Source organism: Trichomonascus vanleenenianus (genome assembly GCF_965637985.1).
Source record: "Trichomonascus vanleenenianus strain CLIB 3782 genome assembly, contig: TRVA0_043S, whole genome shotgun sequence".
Lineage (NCBI taxonomy): Eukaryota > Fungi > Ascomycota > Dipodascomycetes > Dipodascales > Trichomonascaceae > Blastobotrys > Blastobotrys vanleenenianus.
In genome coordinates this window covers 717-22560 of record NW_027481844.1, presented here as the reverse complement: position 1 = coordinate 22560, position 21844 = coordinate 717, and the positions used below count along the sequence as shown (strand labels likewise).

The window sequence follows — 21844 nt, the reverse complement described above, 5'->3', positions numbered from 1 at the left end:
GATTGTTACCCCAATTTATACTCTTCGCAGCAGGTCTTCGCTGGTCATCATAATCCGAGATCATTCTACCGGTACGATAAAGTCGGGAGAGCCGCGGCTCGCTATCGGGACTCCACCATCCCAATGGGTTTTGTCCTATGGGGCAGAGAGCTCCCAACGGACCATTCAACAGTCGCCTTTTTTGCACATCTCCACCGAAAAGACCACTTTGAAGCCATGCTGGGTCGTCCAATCAGTGCTAGGACCATTGCTCGAACGCGAGTGATCAATCGGCCCATGGTCCGATTGATCGCCACGAATAACAATATGAACTTTTTCCAGCGACAATCCCTGCCCACCAACACGGTGATCCGGTTTGTGCCCCAGCAGACTGCATGGGTGGTGGAGCGCATGGGCAAGTTCCATAGAATTCTGGAGCCCGGCCTTGCCATTCTCATGCCATTTTTAGACCGAATAAAGTACGTCAAGTCGCTCAAGGAATCGGCTGTAGAGATTCCGAGCCAGAGCGCCATCACGGCGGACAACGTGACGCTCGAGATGGATGGCGTGCTGTATATCCGGGTGTTTGACGCGTACAAGGCGAGCTACGGGGTCGAGGACGCCGAGTACGCCATTTCGCAGCTTGCCCAGACGACAATGCGAAGCGAGATTGGTCAGTTGTCGCTGGATCACGTGCTTCGGGAGCGACAGCAGCTCAATACAAACATCACTGCGGCGATCAACGAGGCTGCCAACGACTGGGGGATCAAGTGTTTGCGATACGAGATTCGGGACATTCATCCTCCGGCGAACGTGTTGGAGGCCATGCATAGACAGGTTTCGGCCGAGCGATCGAAGCGAGCGGAGATTCTCGAGTCGGAGGGTCACCGACAGGCTGCCATCAACCGCGCAGAGGGTGACAAGCAGTCGACGATTCTGGCGTCCGAGGCCATCAAGGCCGAGAACATCAACAGAGCAGAGGGTGAGGCTGAAGCTATTCTCGTCAAGGCGCACGCTTCCGCAGAGGGTCTGCGGCGAATTGCGTCGGCCATCAAGCAGACCCCGGGTGGCCCAGACGCCGTCAGCCTGCAGGTTGCTGAGAAGTATGTCGATGCGTTTGGCAAGCTGGCCAAGGAGTCTAATACCATTGTGGTTCCATCTGGGTTTGGAGACATGGGCGGATTCATTGCCAGTGGGCTGGGCATTTACGACAAGGTGAAGAACAGCACGAATAAGAATAATACTACTACTAATGCGAAGGAGCAGGCCAAACAGATTGAAGTGTAAATAGGGAATATGTATTTTTTTGTGATCAAAAATAGCCTCCTTTTCGGCATTACCGTGGATCCACGAGAGGGAGCTAAAGTTGGGCGTACAAATAATAATTCGACTAAGCCGTATTCTTCATGCTGTACTCTACGGCTTCGTAAGAATATGGCTACTCCTTTTCCAGCTATTCCAGTTATTCCAGCTATTCCAGCTATTCCAGCTATTCCAGCTATTCCAGCTATTCCAGCTATATAGAGCGGGTAGAGAAGGAAAAATTGAATGGCTGAACAGCATTTACAGTATGATCTACCAAGATAATTGCATTAAATTGATAATTGAATCACTTTAAAAGCCTCTATCTTTTGCAGTCGCAATGAGACAGCCGCTAGCCATCGTATTTGTAGCTCTTATCTTACAACACCGCCTCATTAGTCTCCAGGCAAATAATGATGCCATTGCTACCTATCAGCAAGACAGTGTGTTGAGAAAAATGGGGCGGACCTACCAGCCCCATCTATCTAATCGTAACACCAGCCAACAATTGGCACCACCTCCAACAGGAGTCAGCCCCTGCGGTGCTTAAGTTTCGAAATAATATTTTTCTATTGTTCGAACGCAAGCATTCCATGCACACGGCTTATTATTTAACGTTCTAAAAAATTAATAGATCCACCGGAAACGGTTGAACAATAGCCCCTGTCTTACATAACATTTCATACAAGATAATACTGTCCAGCCATACGAATCTTAAATATAGCACCATTGGACCCCTGAGACTTGGACTCAAGCTTAACGTCAAACTACGTTAATAAATGACGTCAACAGAAAACCTGGGGATTTCTGGGGCAACGGAAGGGTGTAGGGCGCCAGTGAATGGCTTTTAACAACTTGATCCGATTGAATCTCCAATTGTTCGCACCATGCAAGATTATTGGTCATTCTTGTATGCCATCACTTCCTCTGCTGAAAGCCTCTTCCGATTGCCTTGGAAACTGCCCAAGTTACGTGCGGCGCTGATTATCGGACCGGAACACCGACGAGCGGAGCAACCAACCCGAATATTACGCGATCTAGTCAACCACTGAGGAATTACCATAAACCACGAAAGCACATCAGAATTCGTTTCACAATCGATACAATTGAGTTCAATTGACCATGTCTGTTGCACCAAGATACCTATTTACTGTATGGGGCCAGGGGGCCCACACTGTTGAGGTCTTCCTCGACTATGTCTGCCCTTTTTCAAAGAAGATGTTCCGTGTTATCTACGATCAAGTCCTTCCAAATGCTACCAACACAAAGTTCATTTTCCGGCACCAAATCCAGCCATGGCACCCTACCTCTACCATTGTACATGAGGCGGCAATTGCTGTGGGAGTCATTGCCGGCCCCGAAGCGTACTGGAAGTTTAGCAGCGCTCTGTTCGATGAGTCTGAGAAGTACTACGATGAGCCGACCTATAATAAGACTCGCAAGCAGCTTTATGAGGAATTGTCTGTACTGGCCGAGAAGAGCGTTGGCGTTGATAAGTTCAAGCTCTTGGATGCCTTGGCTATTACCAACACCGAGTCTAGGAATGCCGGAAACAAGGTCACCGACGACATTAAGTATTTTATCAAATTTGCCCGACAAAACAGCATCCACGTGAGTCCGACTGTTCTTGTCGATGGACTTGTAGACAATTCCATCAGCTCCAGCTGGACTAACGACGACTGGGCTGCCAAGCTGACTAAGTTGTAATCAGCCAGAACCAACGACCAGTGAGCTGGTCACACGAGAACGCTGTATTGTGCAATTGAAATCATTATACTAATAAAACAAAATAAAAATTTACAGCAGGGTGAATTCGTTGATATTCCTCTCAATCTCATCCTTGACGTAATGATACAGCGAATAAGCCTCTCGAGAGTAGGGTACATAGTCTATCCAATCATCGGAGTACGGGGCTGGGGTATTAGCGTACAGGTAGCCTGCAGTAACCATTGACAGGCCGGTGCTGATCTTAGCATTGAGGCACTCGCTCGATGACCGGTCATGCCCGCAGGTACTATATATGGCCAGGAGAGCCACAGAAGCCGTCATCCCAAGCTCCAGTATAGTGTACATAACATAGTCTGCCGGAGTCACTGGAGATGGAATTTGGACCAGTACGAGGGCCCATCCAATCGGGAAGTAGCTCTTCATAGTCTGCGCCAGGCCAGCCAATACGGTGGTTGATGCCACCGCAAAAAGAACCGCACTCGATAGCTTCATTACACAGTATTTATTGATCTGTTCTCTACGGGAAGGATATGAGAGAGACGGAAAAAAAATTATGAGTAAGGGGGGTATCCATTCACAGGGTAACAGGAAGCTGTTGCAGTGTTACAGTGAAAATACGGGGTAATGGGGACTCGATAATTCAGCGATCGATCGATCGATTTTAACTTCCTCCTTGGTTTCCGGCCACTCTCAAGTAACTCGGATGGGCGAAAAATTAAGCATAATACAGTCAGTAAGACGAAATTCTGGTGCCCTGTTACTCTACCGGTAGTGGATATGATTTTAGTTCGTTACAGCCATGCCATTCTGTGGCATGTCTAATCTCGGCTCAATTAGAGATGAAATTTCGGGGCTTCGGTCATAGATTCTGCGGTTGGTTGGCCGCTTCGCAGTTCAAATAAGCTGGATTTCTGATTTCGAGAGTTGGTTATATTAAGGTTTCTCTGGCTCTGTACTTAGATGCGATTGAACAATATGTGGAGCGCAAAAAAAAAAGTCTGGTATACGTTACATTGGCATAGATTTGCGAATTTATTACTTGGATTTATACAGCCTTATATTAACTTTGATATGTACAGTCTAGGCAGTGCAATTCGTGACGAACATATCTGAACGTGCTATGGAAAACACCACGAAAGGTCTCCCGGTTACAACCCGGCCGCGATTTTTCCCTACCCCAGTATCTATTGACATTACAAAGAGCACGGGTAATGTCGAGACGCCTTTGTCCACGCTTGCTAGCAGATTGTTTGTAAGGTATCGTAAGTCGCCCGAATTATACAGTATATGCAAAGTTTTGGAGCAAGGTTGATATGGCGGATTTGATACCCCATAGAACTCCACTGCTGTACGAGGGAATCTCTGTCAATCATCAAGACTTCTTAGTTCAACAAAATGACGTTTGTATTTTGGTCTGCGCAAATTCATTTATATATCTACATCCCCAATACGCATTGAAATGATTCTTACATGATGCGCGATGGCATATAAATTACTGGCGGATGGAAAGCATGAGACAGCATGACGTTGAAAAGAAGAATTCTCCTAGCAAACTCCTCGTTAATGGAAGACTTCCTACCATATTCATTTGGCCAATTGACTACTCTACAGAGATAGAGAGACCCATCATCATGGAATGGGCGATTACCGAGTACGGGAAGGTGATCTCCCCGCCTCACGGATATCGCGGTGACGGGTGGTCACCATACCACGGTACCGTCTCTCATAGATGAGCATGTCCTGCAACAAAATCTATTACTATTGTCCCCTTTACTTTCTTAGTCATGCACGGGTGGAGCGGAACTATGCTATAGTGCCCATTTTTTTTAAAAAAATGCTATTGCAGTACAGTAGTACCGCTGTAGCACATCTACTGTGCATAAACTCCGTTCCACTTTGTAGTACGTTTGTGGCGGCGATAGTGCCAGGGCGCTGTTTCTCTCCATTACTGCAAAAGCAGAAATGATTAGCCAGCAATTGCGCTACTCTGGTGACAAAGGCCGGGCTGGGATTGGTAATAGCGTGGAGATACATTGAGATTCCCTAATTCACGCAGAAGTAAGACTGACCGGTAAGTGGCTCATTTGAGTAGTAGCAGTTATGCCGGTGGATGAGAATCCAGGCCCTCGTTTTTTATGTGGGCGCTCCCCCAAAGGGGTGGGGATCTTGATTTAACAGTTTGGATAATGTAAAGGTGGATCTCAGGAACTTGGCCGTTTGCAGTTGCAGTGGCACATCATTGCGTCAACCAAGCGCGTCAGGCAGGATGACACACCTGATGGTTGCATGAACAATGGCTTGACCCGATTTCCGGCCAGCAATACTACGTATTGCATCTAAGCTTTGCGACTTGCAGATTCCGCCGCAGTATTGAGGAGCTAGGTTCAATATAATATGTGCCAGTTCAATTGCTCCTGTTACTGCTACATTATACTTAAATTTTTTTTTTCAATTTGGTGAAACGCCTGAGCAAGGTGGATGAAAACTCCTTAGCAGGAAAAACTATGACGATTATGACAATAATGAAGTACCAATCTCCTTCGTATAGGGCACGTGGCGCCATGCAGGACGCTTCAGCTGCTCGAAGTCAGGTCTGTCCGGTCACTATAGCTGTTTTAACTCCGACGGCCCACTGTGGACAGGCTCGCCTATGGAACGCGACGCGTCTGGCGCCCCGATCCATTATGTCTCCCATTTGGGAAGGAACGCGGTCAGCCGCGTGTCTAATTTAACCTTATTGGGAAACGGGTTCGCCTGGCAACCTCACACAACTGTCTCCCAAGCAACTGTCCGGGCCGGTTTTAAAAGCGGTGGCTGGCAGAGGCCGCTGTCTCACGACCCCCTGGCTACAGAAGCAAAGTATGCTCCTGTACGGTCTTCTATGAAGGTGTACCACAAGGAGAGAGTGAGCATCACATGTATGAAGAAAGGGGGACCGACTAGCCGTTGGCCCTTTTCAACAGGACAAAAAAAACAAAAACAAAAGAGATGGGGAGTAGTCAGCAAGCCCCCCCTTGAAACTAAATGGCCTCATAGCCAACTAAGCGAGTGATTATCGTCTCCTATTGCGGGCGAAGGATGGCGAAACTGCGAGTGCCTCTTTTGTCGCGGAAAAAGTGAATTTGTCACAAATAAATTTATGTTGCAGCAGGTGAGCCGCGCGGCGGGAACTGCCCGCCGCACGATCTACGGCTCAAGCTAAAGCTGTCCCTGGACCAAAAACCTAAATTGCAGTTTATATACACGACAAATATAATATCATGAAAACCCTAACGCTCGAAAATCTGCCACCCTCCACCTGATATTCAGCTGACGTTACCACAGTGAAGGTTAACTTTAAAAACGAACTTTTCTTCTATGGCAGCGTACTGGTAAAACCAACTTTCTTAATGGGAATTTAATGGTAATGTACTGGTACATGTAGTTTCTAGTTTCAATAAATATATTTTATGACTAAATTAGTGGACTCATTAGATACTGGGCGGCTGGACGGTCTTTTCGAACCTTCTTGAGTGCACGCTCTTCATCCTCTTCGTCCTCCTCGGCTCTGGGAGTGTATGCTGGGCCCTCAGGAACACTAGGCTTGATAGAACTCGAGGTAGAATGCAATTTGGTAGGAGTGAAGGCCGGCGAGAGCAGGCCATACCGCTGCGAAGTGTTGTGCTCGTTATTATCAACATCACACCCCCTCTTTCGCTTCCGAGACGGGGTCTTAGCAGCTGGCCCGCTAACAATGGCTAGTGGAGGAAGCAGGCCCCCGTCTGTCTCAGGAGAAGGAGGAGTCAGTGGTGAGCTGACTGTAGCAGCGTCCTGAAGCGCTGGTGGAGCAGGGGCATGTGGTGGATGGTGCTGGTGGTGTTTGAAACTGGCAAACACAGCCGCGTGAGCTGCTGCCATCACCACTGGTACGGGTCTCTGCTGTGGTACCGACGAGAGACTCGAGCACGCAAAGACCTGGTGCGCAAACTGTTTGACCGAGGGCCGGTCAGACGGGTCTGGAGAGAAGACACGCGACAGAATCTCGGCCAGCTGCGGCGAGATTGGCATAATGTTCTCGAGAAAGGTACGGCTAGAGTCCATGCAGAACATGGCGTATGACTTGTCCTCGGCGAAGGACGCCCGCTTCCAGGGGTTGCGGCCACACACAAGGTTAAGCAGAATGACGCCAAGCGCCCAAACGTCGCTCGACGCTGAGTCAAAGCCCTTCTTCTTCTTGGGCGGGTTCTCTAGCCGCTCGGGAGACATGTAAAACGATGAGCCGCACCCGTACTCGCTGCTAAACGCCGAGCACGTCGCCAGACCAAAATCGGCAATCTGCACCTTGGACCCGTCATTCGACACCAGTATGTTCTCTGGCTTTAGATCGCAGTGATATACGCCCTGGGAGTGACAGTATGCAATTGCGTCGACGAGCTGTGCGAAAATGGAGCGGGCCCGAATATCGTCAGCTACATACCACTTGAGGTCCGTAATGGCGTGGAACAGATCACCCGTCGGGAAGTAGTCAAGAACGAGGTAAATGCAGTCGTTCGAGTCGAGCACTTGTCGAATGGTGGCCACGTTTGGGTGGTTATGGCACAATGCATGGAGCGCAATCTCTTTGTAGACCCGCGAGAGGCGATGGTTCATGCGTCGGCTGGCCGAGTCCATTGGCTTGCGCTTCTTCTGCGAATGGCAGATGTATCTGAGGGCAATTGTCTCCAGCGAGACTGGAGTGGCATCGATAAAGTCTGAAGGAGTTGGAGTATTGGACACGAGATGCTTTCCCGGTACTACCGACTGAGGAATCGACTGGGAGCTTGGAGCTGCTAGTTTTGGCAGGGCCTTAACAGCCACATTGCGGTTATTTATGATATCAATGCCCGAGTAGACCACGCCATAGGCCCCTGATCCGATAATAGCGGTCAATTGTATCTGGGCATTGAGCATCTTACCGATTCGGCAGGTTGTCGTGGCAATAGGAGAATCGTTAGGCATCGTCATGAATAAATATAGTCGTTTATCGTCTAGGGTATCGTTAATACTTGATAGTAATAGTCGTAATCCCGAGGGAGCAAAGGCGGGTCTTGTCTAATAAATACAAATCAAAAATTCGCAACCGCAGCTCTAAATTTGCTCCAGGGACGCTTCAAAAGAATAAATATATGCAACAGGATATGAAGAAAAAAAATTTTAACCCCCAGTCCGCATCACCAAGTCGTATAATATATATATATGGAACTGGCTCTTCAAAGGCTCTTTTTGGAGGGGGGATGAGAAGACTTTCTTTTGAGGTGTGATTGCTTTTTCCATGCGACGTCCTTGGCCCCTACTCCGACGTGGGCCAAAAGCAACGTGACACAAAAGCAACGATCTTCACCAAAGGGGGTCTTCTAATAAGCAAAGGCCAGAGATGGAATAGCACGGCAAAAGCAATGTGTTTCTCTGGTGTCTTGAAAAAGAAACACCGTCAAAGGCTTACTAACCCAGCGCTTAACGGTTAAGTAAGCGAGAGTAACCCCCTTTGAGTTGCTTCTTCAGGCCGACAATCCTTTTTGGGGAGTCTTGAGGCCGTCAATTGGACTAGTGAGAAGAATAAGAAAAGCCTCCAACAATTGCCGTTAATTGCTTGCGGGAATTCTGTTCGTGGTCGTTCACCCTTTCTTCAGATCCCGGCAAGGGTAGGGCTCGTGGTCGGCCACAGCTTCCACACCCCGGACGGCATATTACTACGTAGTACTGTAAGGACGATGAGCCTCTCTGCCGCTGTCTAACCGCCACTCATCCGCCCTACGCACCGGTGGATATTGCCAGCCCGCAGCTGCCAGGGATTATGGCCGTAGGGCTACAAAGTAAGTTACGGGTGTACTCCCGCGGTGGGAGGGGAGGCATGTAATATCTGTGAATCAAAACAATTGGAAACAGTGCTATAGGGCCAATTGAAAAGCATACAGGAAATAGAAGCATCATTGTAGGCGGTTATGCGACGTCGACTGCTCAGCTTGCCAATGCTGTGTACTACGTATGGCTGGCGTCCGGTCTGCGACGCCATGTGGGTTTCCGGGCCAATATTATTTTTTGACGTTGAAAATCGCGGGCGCGCGCGTCTTTTGGGAGTATTGCAGCCGTACACACACATGCTGCACAATGCGTGTCCGTTGGAGGGCTCAACGATTGCGTGCAGAAAGCGGTATGGCGCATGAGAGGCTTCAAATCTGGATAGGTGCGTTGGGGAGGGGATTATCTAAAGATCTGTAGGTGGCCAGAAAGCACCGTTGACTCCTTTGCACAGCATCATATGTGGCCGTACATGACAGCGTGGACAAAAAAAAAGTATGTAATAAAGCATGTAAACAAACCATGAGAGAGTTAGAGCGAGACGGGGGTTATCCCCTTCTGGCATGCTGCTTGAGTGTAGTGTACCGGTACTACCAGGTACTATGCAAGGGCGAGAGCCCAATTTCATGTGCCTTGTTGACAGGGACAGTTCGCCAGATGCCAGCCTAGGCTTTGCAATATACGGCCCTTGCTCAAAAAATACAACCAGCATTCAATTACCCCTTTTACGCATTTCTCCCCCTATACCGTGTACGAGGGCATCTCTCGGATATTTCATGAGATCTCGGTACGGCTACCGGTTCTGTAACGGTTCTGTCCCAACGGAATGGCTCCGTCGTAGGTAATTTCTGGCACGCTCGTACGTAGCTAGAAGTACAGCGTCTGTCGCCGTGGCTACCCCTGAATTGACGGTACCTAATCCGCCGCAGACGTACACCACAACTGTAGTCTATATGTAGTGTTTAATGTGCAATGTACATAGATCCGTCCTAGCAAACGCCCATAGAGTTGCGCATCAGGTCGGAAACGATTGGCTGCTTACTGTTGTCCTGTATTCTCCCTAGCCGTAGCCGCAGGTGGAACACTCGTAACAGACTGATGCTTCCTACGTATGCGTTTTACTTGCTGCCAGAGCCCCCTGCGTTATGCTAAGACCCCAATTTTTACGTCCCCTAGGCTACGTTTGTATTATGCTCCAACCACCTCTATTTTTTTTTCCTATCACAAGAGAAAAGAAAAATTTTATGAATTGAAGCCCCCCCATCCCCCTGGTCGACGAAACATGCCTGTTGGTTTGTTTATTCACCCTCATCAGGCCCAGACCACCCCTATCTCCCCTCTGCGGAAAAATTTTTACCCCTGTCGACCTACTGGATAAGCATACGAAACAAATGCCGAACCGACCAGCCACTGGCACACTGCTGTAGTCGGAGGAGAGCCGCATGAGCCGCACGTGCAGGGGGGGTTTGGGGGGTGCAACCCCCCTACTAACGGGGTCTGGGGCAGCGCCCCAGTTGAAATGCTGCAGCACATATGGGGGGACCAGTCCCCCCAAACTCCCCTGGGGCTCCGCTTCGCGGAGGATCCTATCCAAGCCGCACCGTTCGCGGCGTTACTAACGTAATGTCTTACATAATCGCGCATCACCCGTACAATTACCCCAAAGTACCTGTGGAGCCGAGGCGAAAGCGATAGAATCCCATGGCTACACCAGCTGAAAGTAGTGCCGGTAAGGCAGATTTTGTCTGTTGGATATGTCTGTGTGGTCCGAACGATCCTCCTCCGCCTGGTACGACCGAGCATAACTGGCGTAGGCCGTGTGGATGCTCGCTGGTCGCCCACCAGGCGTGTATCCTCGACTGGGCCGCCGAGGAAAGCTCCAATGGTAACGACGAGGAAGAAGGGGAAGGCGCCCCAGCTTCCTCGAATGGGCGCCCGTTGTGTCCCCAGTGCAAAACGCCCATTTACATCACTACGCCATCGTCTAGGCTTCTGACGGTGCGCCAGATCATTGAGGCCGCCAACGCAAACGGGTTCCTCCTGCTGTTCCTGACGACCTTGGGCGGATGTGCAGTTTCATCCATGTATACTACACTATACTGTGCTGGAGCAACGGCCATTAGGTTTGTCTGCCCCACCGACATGGCATTGAGCGCGCTGGGCATCTCCATCACGGAGTCCGGTATCCAGGTCTCTCCGCTTTCGTGGAGACGGTTGCTTATGATCCCGAGCATCCCTGTGGCTCTGGTGCTCTCCCAGTCACGGTCACGTATGGCGGGTGCCTTCGTGTCGCTTTTGCCGCTGGGACTGGCGACCAAGGAACAGCCGCCGTGGAAGTTCAGCGGGGCCCGTCTATCGCTTGCGATGCTCCCGATTGCGCGTTTCGCCTACCAGAACGCCTACGACCGGTTCGTGGACCCCATCATTCAGAGCTGTGCGGCTCAGGTGCGTCCGTCGTACTACGCGCGGCTCAACGACGAGGGTGAGGAGGAAGACGCAGGGGAAAACAACCCCGGGCGGCAGATAGAAGTGGCCCTGGAGGACGGGGAGGACCGTGTTATCGTCAATATTGTCGAAAACGATGAGATCCCCCCGGCCCTGGGCCTTGTGAACCGCACCCTGCTGCGATCCATCAACTTCATTGTAGATATTATCGACCCTGCGCCCGAGGACGAGGCAATCCCTGCCCTGCAACAGCTCCACCCGTCACCACACGAGGGCGACTGGGTGATCGGCCCGCGATCGCTGCTTCTCGCCGTGGGACACTCGCTGTTGTGGCCGCTGCTTGGCGGTATCACCGGCACTGTTCTCAGCGGCATCGCCCCGTGGTTCAAGCGGTTCGTGCCATCACGGTTCAACCGCAACCTCATTGGGGCTCTTCTGGTGGTGTGCTTCCGCGATGTTGTCAATGTGCTCACGGCTATGGCCCGGGTGCGATTGGCCAAGACCAAACGCGTCCTCAACGTCCAGGAAGTCCGCAAACTACGCCGTTCATAATCATCTTTCTGTAAAATGCCTGTTTACCCGCCGTTTGGACCCTTTTAGATCTCTCGATCGTATGAGACATGCATATCCAAACCCATGCATAGTGTACCTTAACGAATCTAACGATGACCAGGTTTTTTTCATTGGGGGCCAGCCCCCAAACCCCCGTGGCTCCGCTTCGCGGAGGGGATCGTACGCACCGGGCCGTAGATTGCATTGCAGGTGATGTGTGCGTGGTCTGGTGGCATCAGGTACACCATCGATCTTTTTTAGCCCTACATGCATGCGCCTCATCATTGCCATATTCCACGCCGTTATATCGAGATCCGCTATTAGCAAGATCTATAACTGACTTTATCAGGATCCAACATCGCTTTAGCATATTGTACATAACTACCCATAATATTATATTCAAGAAAAAAAGCGAACTATAGTTCATGTGACGATAAAATTACCATCACCCGGTAGCTGTCATATACAGATCTTGACGTGAGACGCAAATGCACCACTGGGGTAGCGGCAGGTACATATGATTTGGTAGCCCACCTTCTCAACGCGTTCCTGAATTAGGTTTGACATGACGCTGTACACCCAGGCTCTATCCTACTTATCCATCCTACTTATCCATCCTACTTATCCATCCTACTTATCCATCCTACTTATCATATTATCAAGGCACAAACACAAAGTGCTATGTGAATATCGAATATCCAGTCAACATTAACAGATATCCAGAAACCACACAGATTTATCTCAGAACTAAGACGCTATATAACTTATGGCCAAATAAATCCAAATCCAATAATATTTTAGACGACATTCGCATGTGGTCATGGTAACCCGTGGTGTCAAGGTGGTAAAATCGCTAAACCCGTGATGCCGTCTAAAGCCTATCCATTCTAGCCCTTTAATGATAATTGATCTAAAGAAGGAAGTGTCTAAATCTAAATACATTACAGTACTAAATTGCGATCAATTGAGCACGGCACTATATTTGCTGTAGAACGTGCCGAACTCAACACCACAATTGCTTACAGCTGGTCCCCCCAGCTGGCTCTCGAAATAAAAAATACCTTTCTCGAGTGTAATTGGGGGGACCAGTCCCCCCAAACCCCCCTGGGGCTCCGCTTCGCGGAGATTTTGGGCTGCAATTTGTTACAAATTGGAAGCTTGTTACGAATAGTTTGTTACGCGGGGGTCTGGGGGCTGGCCCCCAGCTACGGGAGCTCGAGGGCTGGCCCTCGAATACACTTTAGCGTCTATTTATTGCACCTCATCTCGGATGTCATATGGTAGCCTTGTACCTCCTATTGCATTGGGTATTGTAGATTGCAGCATATATATCTCGATCACGCATCCCAAATGCAAGATATACCACCCAGATCTGCAGTCAATCGCTTCAATTCATTAATTGTCTATATTGGTAGCAGTATCAATAGCGGTATAGCCAACTTTACAATAATTTAATTTCTGTGATCCACATAACAGCAGAATGAATTAGGGGGACACCCAATAGAAACTGGTCACTTGTACGCCATGCTCCTGGATCCAGCAATTTCACATGACAGTCAATTGGACAGCACTACCGTTTACGGCAATCCATATGACCAAATAAATATTTAGTCGAGCCAATCTCATCCTCTATGCAATTCTATGCCATGTGCACACTATGCAACGCATACTCATAACAATGCAGGCAATTGACCAAAGAAAAAAAAACTAAGCAATGGTCATTAGATACGAGTTCAAATGTCGGTCAAACTGGTCACACTTAATCGGCATGTCCATCTGGTAAAACGGATTCTTCATAACGTAATCCGAATAAAGCGAGTAGATGCGATTGATGATGACATCCGGCTGGAACTGACCAATGTCGGTCACCACTAAAAATTTAACCCCCGACAACGTCTGGAAACAATGGAATTGATACTTGGCAGTCTCCATCGTCTGGATCCCCGATGAACTGCCAGTCGGACTGACCCGCGTCGTCATAGCATGCACCGAATGAAAAGTACCAGCCAACACCAGATAATCATTTGTGCTCACCTGGTTAAGCCCATCTCGAAAATGACGTTGATATATCAGCCCTCCAGCCCGGTTTATAATTATCAGCGCCAGCACCGCCATCTTTTTTTGTATTGTCGTCGCGACCACTTGACCTGTTGGATAACACGCGCTTCCTCTGCTCCTCCCAAAAAAGGCAATGGGGAAGGGGAAAGGGGGGACGGGAAGTGGTGTTGGGAGTGCGCGCGCGCAGGCGAGCTGATAGCGCAGCGGGTGGGCCACCGCGCTGTAATAGGCGAGCAGGGCCCATTCCCAATTAGGAAGCGACACAACACAGTTGGCCTCGTTTGTGCAGTTCCTCCCCCCTCCTCCCTGCTCGCCCCCCCTTTCCCATTTTTCCCATTTCCCCTACTTCCACCGTACCACCACACGAAACTAACAGGACCAGACACGCAATTCTGACAATGGCATCTGAGGTGAGTAAATGAGGCATTGAAGTTGCGGGGTGTCTAACCGTGGCGGTAGAGAGAGACGAACACCTTCCTGGCGCGGCTCTGCGAGCAGGCGGAGCGATACGACGAGATGGTCCAGTACATGAAGGACGTGGCCAAGTCGGGCGAGGAGCTGTCGGTTGACGAGCGAAACCTGCTTTCTGTGGCTTACAAGAATGTCATTGGCACCCGACGGGCCAGCTGGCGGCTGATTCTGTCGCTGGAACAGAAGGAGGAGGCCAAGAATGCGACACACCACGTTGAGCAGATCCGTGCTTATAAGACCAAGATCGAGTCGGAGCTCGAGGACGTGTGCAACGACGTGCTGGCCGTACTGGACGACTACCTGCTGCCTAAGGCGGAGTCGGGTGAGTCCAAGGTTTTCTACTACAAGATGAAGGGTGACTACCACCGGTACCTGGCGGAGATTGCGTCGGGTGAGAAGCGAAAGAACGCTGCCACCGATGCTCACGACGCGTACCGAAAGGCCACCGATGTAGCTCAGACCTCGCTTTCGTCGACCCACCCGATTCGACTCGGCCTGGCGCTCAACTTTTCTGTTTTCTTCTATGAGATTCTCAATTCGCCAGAGCGAGCGTGCTACCTGGCCAAGCAGGCGTTTGACGATGCCATTGCTGAGCTGGACTCTCTTTCTGACGAGTCGTACCGAGACTCGACTTTGATCATGCAGCTGCTGCGAGACAACCTGACCTTCTGGCAGCATGACTTGGGCTCCGTCGAGTCGCAGCAGCAGCAGCAGCAGCAGCAGCAGCAGTCCGAGGAGGCCCCTGCTGAAGACAAGAAGGACGAGGAGGAGCAGCCAAAGGAGTAAAAATCAAAAAATACCACTCGAAAAAAGTATATAAAGGGGTTTTCTACCTTTCTACTTACCCATCACTACCCTGCTATTTTACCATAGCGTTCCATATATCCTGTATGTCTTTTCAATTGCTATGATTTTTTTCTTCGATTGGTTGTTGTAATGGATAGCGTGTCGTCATTTTAAGGGGCAGAATGTCGTCCGATATCGACATGCATAACACCAGTACGTAATTAAAAGGAGGGGGCTGTACCCGATGCCGTCCCATAGTATTTTTGATAAGATTGCTCCTAATGGTTCGCTTTTCACGCAATGTGTTACGACAATTGTGTTATAACTCTACTCTACTTTGTTGGTCTTTGGTTTCATTGGTTATTTGGTAACTGATCTGTGGTGTTTGAATTTGTGGGGTTTCCAACGCAGTCACTACGTAATCGCAATACATCCACTACAGTGCGTCGCCAATTCCTCCGCGCAGCGGAGCCCCAGGGGGGTTTGGGGGGACTGGTCCCCCAATTGCACTAGCGCTGGAGTGTATTCGAGGGCCAGCCCTCGAGCTCCCTTAGCTGGGGGCCAGCCCCCAGACCCCCGCGTAACAAACTATTCGTAACACACTCCCAATTTGTAACAAATTTCGTAACAAGCAGCCCAAAATCTCCGCGCAGCGGAGCCCCAGGGGGGTTTGGGGGGACTGGTCCCCCCAATTGCATTAGCGCCGGAGTGTATTCGAGGGACAGCCCTCGAGCTCCCGTAGCTGGGGGCCAGCCCCCAGACCCCCGCGTAACAAGCAGCCCAAAATCTCCGCGAAGCGGAGCCCCAGGGGGGTTGGGGGGGACTGGTCCCCCCAATGCTACTAGGGAGAGTATGTAAGCAATTGTGGTGTTGAGTGGTAGAATTAAACGGATTAAAAGCATGTGAAAGTAATTGAATTCACTTTGCATGCAAGATTTTTGTCGATACGGTAGCGTCGGTCCGATATTACAGGCGGAGGGCAGAAGTATCCCGGACATCAACCAAAAATGGACCGTAATCTGAAAGAGTTGAATGACGCAGAGATAGAAAGACTAGTTAGAGGGGAGTGTGACGTGGACGCATGTGTGCAAAGTGCGTCGCGAGTTGTCGTACAGATTCTGCTGACTCTGAACATTTCTGTGTCCAAGTATAAACAGCTCGAGGAGATTGAGGCGAGCGAGCGGAGTGAATCCCGCAAAGAGATCAAAGAGGCCGCCGAAGAGACCGACCATAATGACCCAGACTCGGGGGGTGCCGGATATTACATGGCTATTTTAGAGGATCGGCACGGGCATCGGTGCTATGCGTACGAAATGAAGAAGATTGGCATGGAAAAGTGGGTTCTCGGGGGGAAGCTGGTGGTGTCAGGCGTGGCCGCGACCCCGTCTTCCGTTCTCATGCTACGGCCAGGCAACTATATTGATCTCGGGGGAAAAATCGACTCTTTCGTCGCCAATCGCACAAAGGTCCTCAAGCATTACCTCCAAGGTGAAAGCTCCGTGAACTAAGCTGATCTAGACTCAGGGGTCATTGATAGTGACGAAACTGGTCTAGGCCCCCACGTTGAATTAATAGCGATCAATATGATCTAGACTCAGGGGGTTACGCGTTATTGTTAATATCGCTTGGTGAGCCACTACTCGTTGAACAGCAGTATCTGTGTACTTTGCAGAAACAACGAGAACGTTAGCAACTTTATATCTGGTATAATGGCTATACTACAAGAGGCTGGTACTTCAAATGATAAATCAAGTGAACGTTGAGTACCAGCCAATTAAGATACACATTGAAAATAGCGACAAAATGATCTAGACTTGGTTACTGCGTGGCGATACTAGACGATAAACTATGGTTGGATATTTAACGCAGCAAACAGGTACATTGAATGACAGTAACTGGCTATTAATGCAGCAAACTGGCTACTTAGAACGGCAATTGGCTATTCAACACAAAAATTGGCTATTTAGCACGGTAATTGGCTATTCAACACAAAAATTGGTTATTTGGCACGGTAATTTGATATTCGACACAAAAACTGGCTATTTAGCACGGTAATTGGCTATTCAACACAAAAATTGGTTATTTGGCACGGTAATTTGATATTCGACACAAAAACTGGCTATTTAGCACGGTAATTGGCTATTCAACACAGAAATTGGCTACCAACACAAAAATTGGCTATTGACACAAAAAAAAAGGATACTAACACAAAAAAAAGGCTACTAAATTACAATTGGATATATAACTTGCAATTGGCTTAATCAATTGGCTCCATATTCCGGTCAATTGACTGATTGGCTTAATGAATTGATTGCAGCTAATCAGACGGTTAACTCTTCTTACCCAGGGCAGTGGCAATCTGGGTGGCCTCTTGAATGGCCCGAGCAACACCGCTTCGCACCTTGTTATCCTCCATCACCATCAAACCGCCAATCGTAGTCCCTCCCGGTGTACACACCTTGGATCGCAAAACGGCAGGATGACCCTCCTGGTGAACCATCTCGCCAGCTCCCTTCATGACCTGCGCAGCACACTCCTGAGCCAACGAGTATGGCATGCCCATCTGTACAGCCCCGTCAATCATAGCCTCCATAACCAGGTAGCAGAACGCCGGGCCCGAGCCGCACAGAGCCGTCGCAACGTCCTGGTGCTTCTCATCCAAAAACAGACACCGGCCAGTGTTTGTGAAGATCCACTCTACGACCGACTTAACCACGGCGTCGACCTCGCTGTTGTCGGCAAACGACACGACGGTCATGCCATGGCCGATCTTGGCAGGCGTGTTGGTCATAGCCCGGGCAATCTCGCTCGGAGTGCCCCCGGTAAGCTCAGTGAGCGTAGCAATCGTAGTCCCTGCCAACAGCGAGATGACGAGCTTGTCCTTGAACGCTCCATCGGAGATCGGCTGGAGCAGCGCCTTGGCCAGGTACGGCTTGCACCCGACTACGACAACATCCGACTCTCGCACCAATCGCTCGTTTTCGCCCCGCATGATGGTGACCTTGGACCCGTAGGCCTTCTCGAGCCGCGCCTGGCTGGCCTCGCTTGACACCGACGCAAGGAACCGCCCCGGCACAATGTCGCCCTCCTTGATGCCGGCCTGCGCCTCGAGCATGGCGTTGAGCACTGCTGTGCCCATATTGCCACACCCCAAAACACCAATGGTATATCCGTTTGTCAATCCCATTCTTTTTTTCTCGCTTCTTTGGGGTTCTTGTGTGTTTGATGGTTGTCTTCAAGTAAGTGCTCGGACAGAGAGAGGGTGTCGTCATAGCTTGAGGGGTCTCCTGCATTACAGCGTGATTATGTAATCACCATCATCATCCATTCATGGTGTACCATTGGTAGTTCTGGACATTTATGTTGATAGACATTGAGATCTGCGAGTGCTTTGTGTGTTTGCAGGGTACAATGGTATCTGCGGGGTGGAATTGGTTTTGTTGGCCAGGAGGTGATGAGACGGGCTTGCTAGACACTGCAAAGGTATCCGACAAAGAGAAAAGCCACTGTTACTGAGGTCGTTGGTCTGGAATGCCAATCAGTCAACCTTCAACAATTCCTTTACGGTAGATCTCGATGATGCATATGCTACAGTTGCACTTTTGCTCCAGATCTTACTCTTATTGGAGTGCATACGAGGGTTAAGGAAGGGATGCAACAGCCGTGCAGAGCGTTGACCTTGTTCACGTCATAGAGCAATAGACTACCTTTGAAATGCCGCAATTGTTTGAGAATTTGCCTATATTTACTAAAAGAGTCAACCAAGGAGGTTTAAAACAGTTGGATTCATGAGTCGCTATCCTTTAGTGAGTGAATTGCCAATGTTGTGTGGTTCTGGGCTCCGCGTAATTTGGCTGTAGCGAACACGTTGTTGCGGGAACTGCTTCAACTGACTTGGGGGCTAGCCCCCAAACCCCCATAGCTCCACTTCGTGGAGAGCTCCAAATAAATCCTCCTCTGCTCCAACTGACTTGGGGGCCAGCCCCCAAACCCCCATAGCTCCGCTTCGCGGAGATCCTGCAGTGCCGTAATTGGATCCAATTAACTTGGGGGTTAACTAAGATATCTGCACTAATAACCTAGCACTAAAATGTATCATTAATAGTACCGGTAGATCGATATACAGTTTTCGTTAGCCCGATATTCAACTGTTATTATCGGTGCAACACAACTACTGTAGTTACCGTCACCCACCTTTACTACCGGTATCTTCAATAATAATTTATAACCAGAACATAGCAATTACCGGTACTAATGTCCTGACACACAACCGACAAACCACTTTTTTCGGCACCGACAGACCACTTTTTTCGGCACCGACAAACCACTTCTTCAAAGCCGTCAAGACTTCTCAACCGTCGCTGCTCCTAGCGTCGCATAGGACCACCCAAAATGACCTCCCTGCCGCCCCCAGGCGACCCAGCGTCGCAGACGGCATGGGCGCTAAAGAACCTCAAACCTCCCAACGTGTGCGCAAGCGACTTCGCCCACACGCTTGAGGAATTCTTAAGTGATGACTGACATTGATGAGGCTGAAAGGGCCAAGGTGCTCGATAAACGCACCAGTGCTCACGAAGCAGCCTTGATCAACCTCCAAAAATTGAACTTCGAGAAACTTGCCGAGGCGCACATTAAGTTGCAGGCGCATTGCGAGAAGCTCACGAAGCACGTCATTGACCTAGCAGAACTGATTGAACGAAATGACGCGAACGTAAAGGGCTTTCAGGCCCAAATTGACCAGGTGAGCACCAAGTGCAACAACCTCACCACGGAAGTAAATAACAACAAGGCCACTCTTACCAAGGTTGCGGATTACGCTGAGAAGCGTGATTGAGCTCGGGCTCGCCAGGAAGGAGATGTCTCTGGCCTAAGGCCTCAACAAGACGCAAATAGATTATTATTACCGGTATTACTATAATGTCCTGACGTACGTATCATTCATAGATATCACTGCATTTTTTTTATTCAGTTACCGGACCATTTACAAGAAAACAAGTCACCGACATCTACCATTGGTGTATCTTAACTACCAGTACAGTAACGGTAATAGCCTTGAACTGAAATGTACCTTGGTATATATCTATTCTGAGATGCAACTATATTAAGTGAAATTGAAACTATGAGACTTTGAAACTGATTCGTTAGTTTCTGGTATACATGTGTAGCCTGTATTAAATTGCACAACATACATTATCCTGCCAAGTTACCTAAATATTGTATTCAATTAATTCCACAGTCCATGGTCAGTAAACGATTGAACTGTATCGAAAACGGCCCCCTTAAGCGACCTGTAATTCTGCTTATGCTCACTGTTCGAGAAGGAAGCGTCAAGATGGAAACGATTCTTCTGCTTTGTCTCATTATCCAAAGGTTCATCCAGCGTTGTAGAGAGTCCAGCCTTAAACTCTTCATTACCTGATTCGGAGACCAGCTTGACAATATCGTGACCAAAAACATCGCCAGCGACTGCGAACCACCGCTTGTTGACTGCTTCTGGGTTGTCAATTGCATTGACGTGAATCTCAGCGACATCTCGGACGTGAACAAAATGTCCAAACGACGATTGTGGGAGATTACCCTTGAGAACGTTGTACACAAAGGCGTTTGACTCATTAATTGCATCGACAGACTCGACGTCTCCTAGCATCCGCCCCCAAATATACGACGGCAAAATGGCCGTCATGATGAATTTGGGCTTCTCATTCTTCAAAAAGTCCCACGCAGCAAGCTCGGCGTACTTTTTGGAAGCAAAGTACGCCTTAGGGGTAGGCTGTGTAGTGGCTTCTTCCACAGTCACCTTGGCCCAGTCCTTCTCAGTGTACACATATCCGGGTTCCGGGCTGAGCAAATCAATGACAGACACAACTGATGACGTCAAAACAATCTGGCGCACTTGAGGGCCGTGCTCCTTGGCCTCCTTCATAACGTTGACCGTTCCGTTAACAGCTGGCTCAATTGCCTCCTTAACGGCGTCTTTGGAAGCGAAGGAGACAGGTGACGCCGTGTGAATTACAGTGGTGATATCAGGGTGCTTTTGGAACACTTTGTCGTAGCCATGAGGCTCGTTATTATCAACAACATATTCAACAATCAAAGTACCCTTCTTGTTGGCCGCAACTCGTTGCAAGGTGGCGAGCTTCTTCTCGCTTCGAATGGTCGCCACAACCTGGTAACCGCGGTCGAGCAGGATATCGAGGATGTGAAGGGCAAGAAACCCAGAAGCACCAGTCAAAAGAACCTTGGACATTGTTATTATACTCAATTGGTTTACTACTGTATTGATGATGCATTTACGAGAGCTCTTTCATCGCCTTTATATATTTTTTACTTTCCCCTACTTCAAGCCCTAATTACAAATCCTCCACTGATCCTGAGTATTTCAAATCGCGTATTTCAAATCGCTGGCATCGTATAGATTACAAATTGAGTCCACGGATTTGCGTACCCCCTGTATAGCAGCACCTCTCACTTGTATCACTATACATAACGTGTATTAGCAAAGGTAAGACACTGCCGATTGATGGCGATGGTTTGTTACCAATGGGTAAGACACCGCCGATTAATACCGATGGTTTAGGATTGATAACCCATCTCCGGAGGAACATGCTCTACCTGCGACCCCAGACGCCAAAGTTAATAGCTTCCAACGCAGTGAATTGACGAATATGCCGTTGCAAAGTCCGGTTATATCTTAGCAGGACAATCG

At 49.2% G+C, this 21844-nt stretch overlaps 10 protein-coding genes across 10 annotated transcripts; 6 read left to right on the top strand and 4 right to left on the bottom strand.

Annotated features, from left to right (window-relative positions):
• Positions 1-306: 306 nt before the first annotated feature.
• Positions 307-1266, top strand: TRVA0_043S00298 (SPFH domain-containing protein; the record flags this gene model as incomplete). Its single annotated transcript, XM_076686738.1, has 1 exon — positions 307-1266. One exon carries the CDS (start codon positions 307-309, stop codon positions 1264-1266), a length of 960 nt encoding a protein of 319 aa, XP_076539003.1.
• Positions 1267-2499: 1233 nt separating this feature from the next.
• TRVA0_043S00276 (DsbA family protein) lies at positions 2500-2988 on the top strand (the record flags this gene model as incomplete). Its single annotated transcript, XM_076686737.1, has 1 exon — positions 2500-2988. One exon carries the CDS (start codon positions 2500-2502, stop codon positions 2986-2988), a length of 489 nt encoding a protein of 162 aa, XP_076539002.1.
• Positions 2989-6462: 3474 nt separating this feature from the next.
• VHS1 (putative serine/threonine protein kinase VHS1) lies at positions 6463-7992 on the bottom strand (the record flags this gene model as incomplete). Its single annotated transcript, XM_076686736.1, has 1 exon — positions 6463-7992. One exon carries the CDS (start codon positions 7990-7992, stop codon positions 6463-6465), a length of 1530 nt encoding a protein of 509 aa, XP_076539001.1.
• A 2535-nt stretch (positions 7993-10527) lies between these two features.
• On the top strand, positions 10528-11823 carry TRVA0_043S00232 (uncharacterized protein; the record flags this gene model as incomplete). Its single annotated transcript, XM_076686735.1, has 1 exon — positions 10528-11823. The coding sequence occupies one exon, from the start codon at positions 10528-10530 to the stop codon at positions 11821-11823; it is 1296 nt and encodes a 431-aa protein (XP_076539000.1).
• A 1707-nt stretch (positions 11824-13530) lies between these two features.
• TRS23 (TRAPP subunit TRS23) lies at positions 13531-13938 on the bottom strand (the record flags this gene model as incomplete). Its single annotated transcript, XM_076686734.1, has 1 exon — positions 13531-13938. The coding sequence occupies one exon, from the start codon at positions 13936-13938 to the stop codon at positions 13531-13533; it is 408 nt and encodes a 135-aa protein (XP_076538999.1).
• A 341-nt stretch (positions 13939-14279) lies between these two features.
• On the top strand, positions 14280-15138 carry BMH1 (14-3-3 family protein; the record flags this gene model as incomplete). Its single annotated transcript, XM_076686733.1, has 2 exons — positions 14280-14291; positions 14341-15138. The coding sequence occupies 2 exons, from the start codon at positions 14280-14282 to the stop codon at positions 15136-15138; spliced, it is 810 nt and encodes a 269-aa protein (XP_076538998.1).
• A 1007-nt stretch (positions 15139-16145) lies between these two features.
• TRVA0_043S00166 (uncharacterized protein) lies at positions 16146-16646 on the top strand (the record flags this gene model as incomplete). The annotated part of the gene is made up of 1 exon (XM_076686732.1): positions 16146-16646. The coding sequence occupies one exon, from the start codon at positions 16146-16148 to the stop codon at positions 16644-16646; it is 501 nt and encodes a 166-aa protein (XP_076538997.1).
• An 821-nt stretch (positions 16647-17467) lies between these two features.
• On the bottom strand, positions 17468-18325 carry PRO3 (pyrroline-5-carboxylate reductase; the record flags this gene model as incomplete). Its single annotated transcript, XM_076686731.1, has 1 exon — positions 17468-18325. One exon carries the CDS (start codon positions 18323-18325, stop codon positions 17468-17470), a length of 858 nt encoding a protein of 285 aa, XP_076538996.1.
• Positions 18326-19651: 1326 nt separating this feature from the next.
• Positions 19652-19972, top strand: TRVA0_043S00122 (uncharacterized protein; the record flags this gene model as incomplete). Its single annotated transcript, XM_076686730.1, has 1 exon — positions 19652-19972. One exon carries the CDS (start codon positions 19652-19654, stop codon positions 19970-19972), a length of 321 nt encoding a protein of 106 aa, XP_076538995.1.
• Positions 19973-20362: 390 nt separating this feature from the next.
• On the bottom strand, positions 20363-21385 carry ARI1 (NADPH-dependent aldehyde reductase Ari1p; the record flags this gene model as incomplete). Its single annotated transcript, XM_076686729.1, has 1 exon — positions 20363-21385. The coding sequence occupies one exon, from the start codon at positions 21383-21385 to the stop codon at positions 20363-20365; it is 1023 nt and encodes a 340-aa protein (XP_076538994.1).
• Positions 21386-21844: the final 459 nt, after the last annotated feature.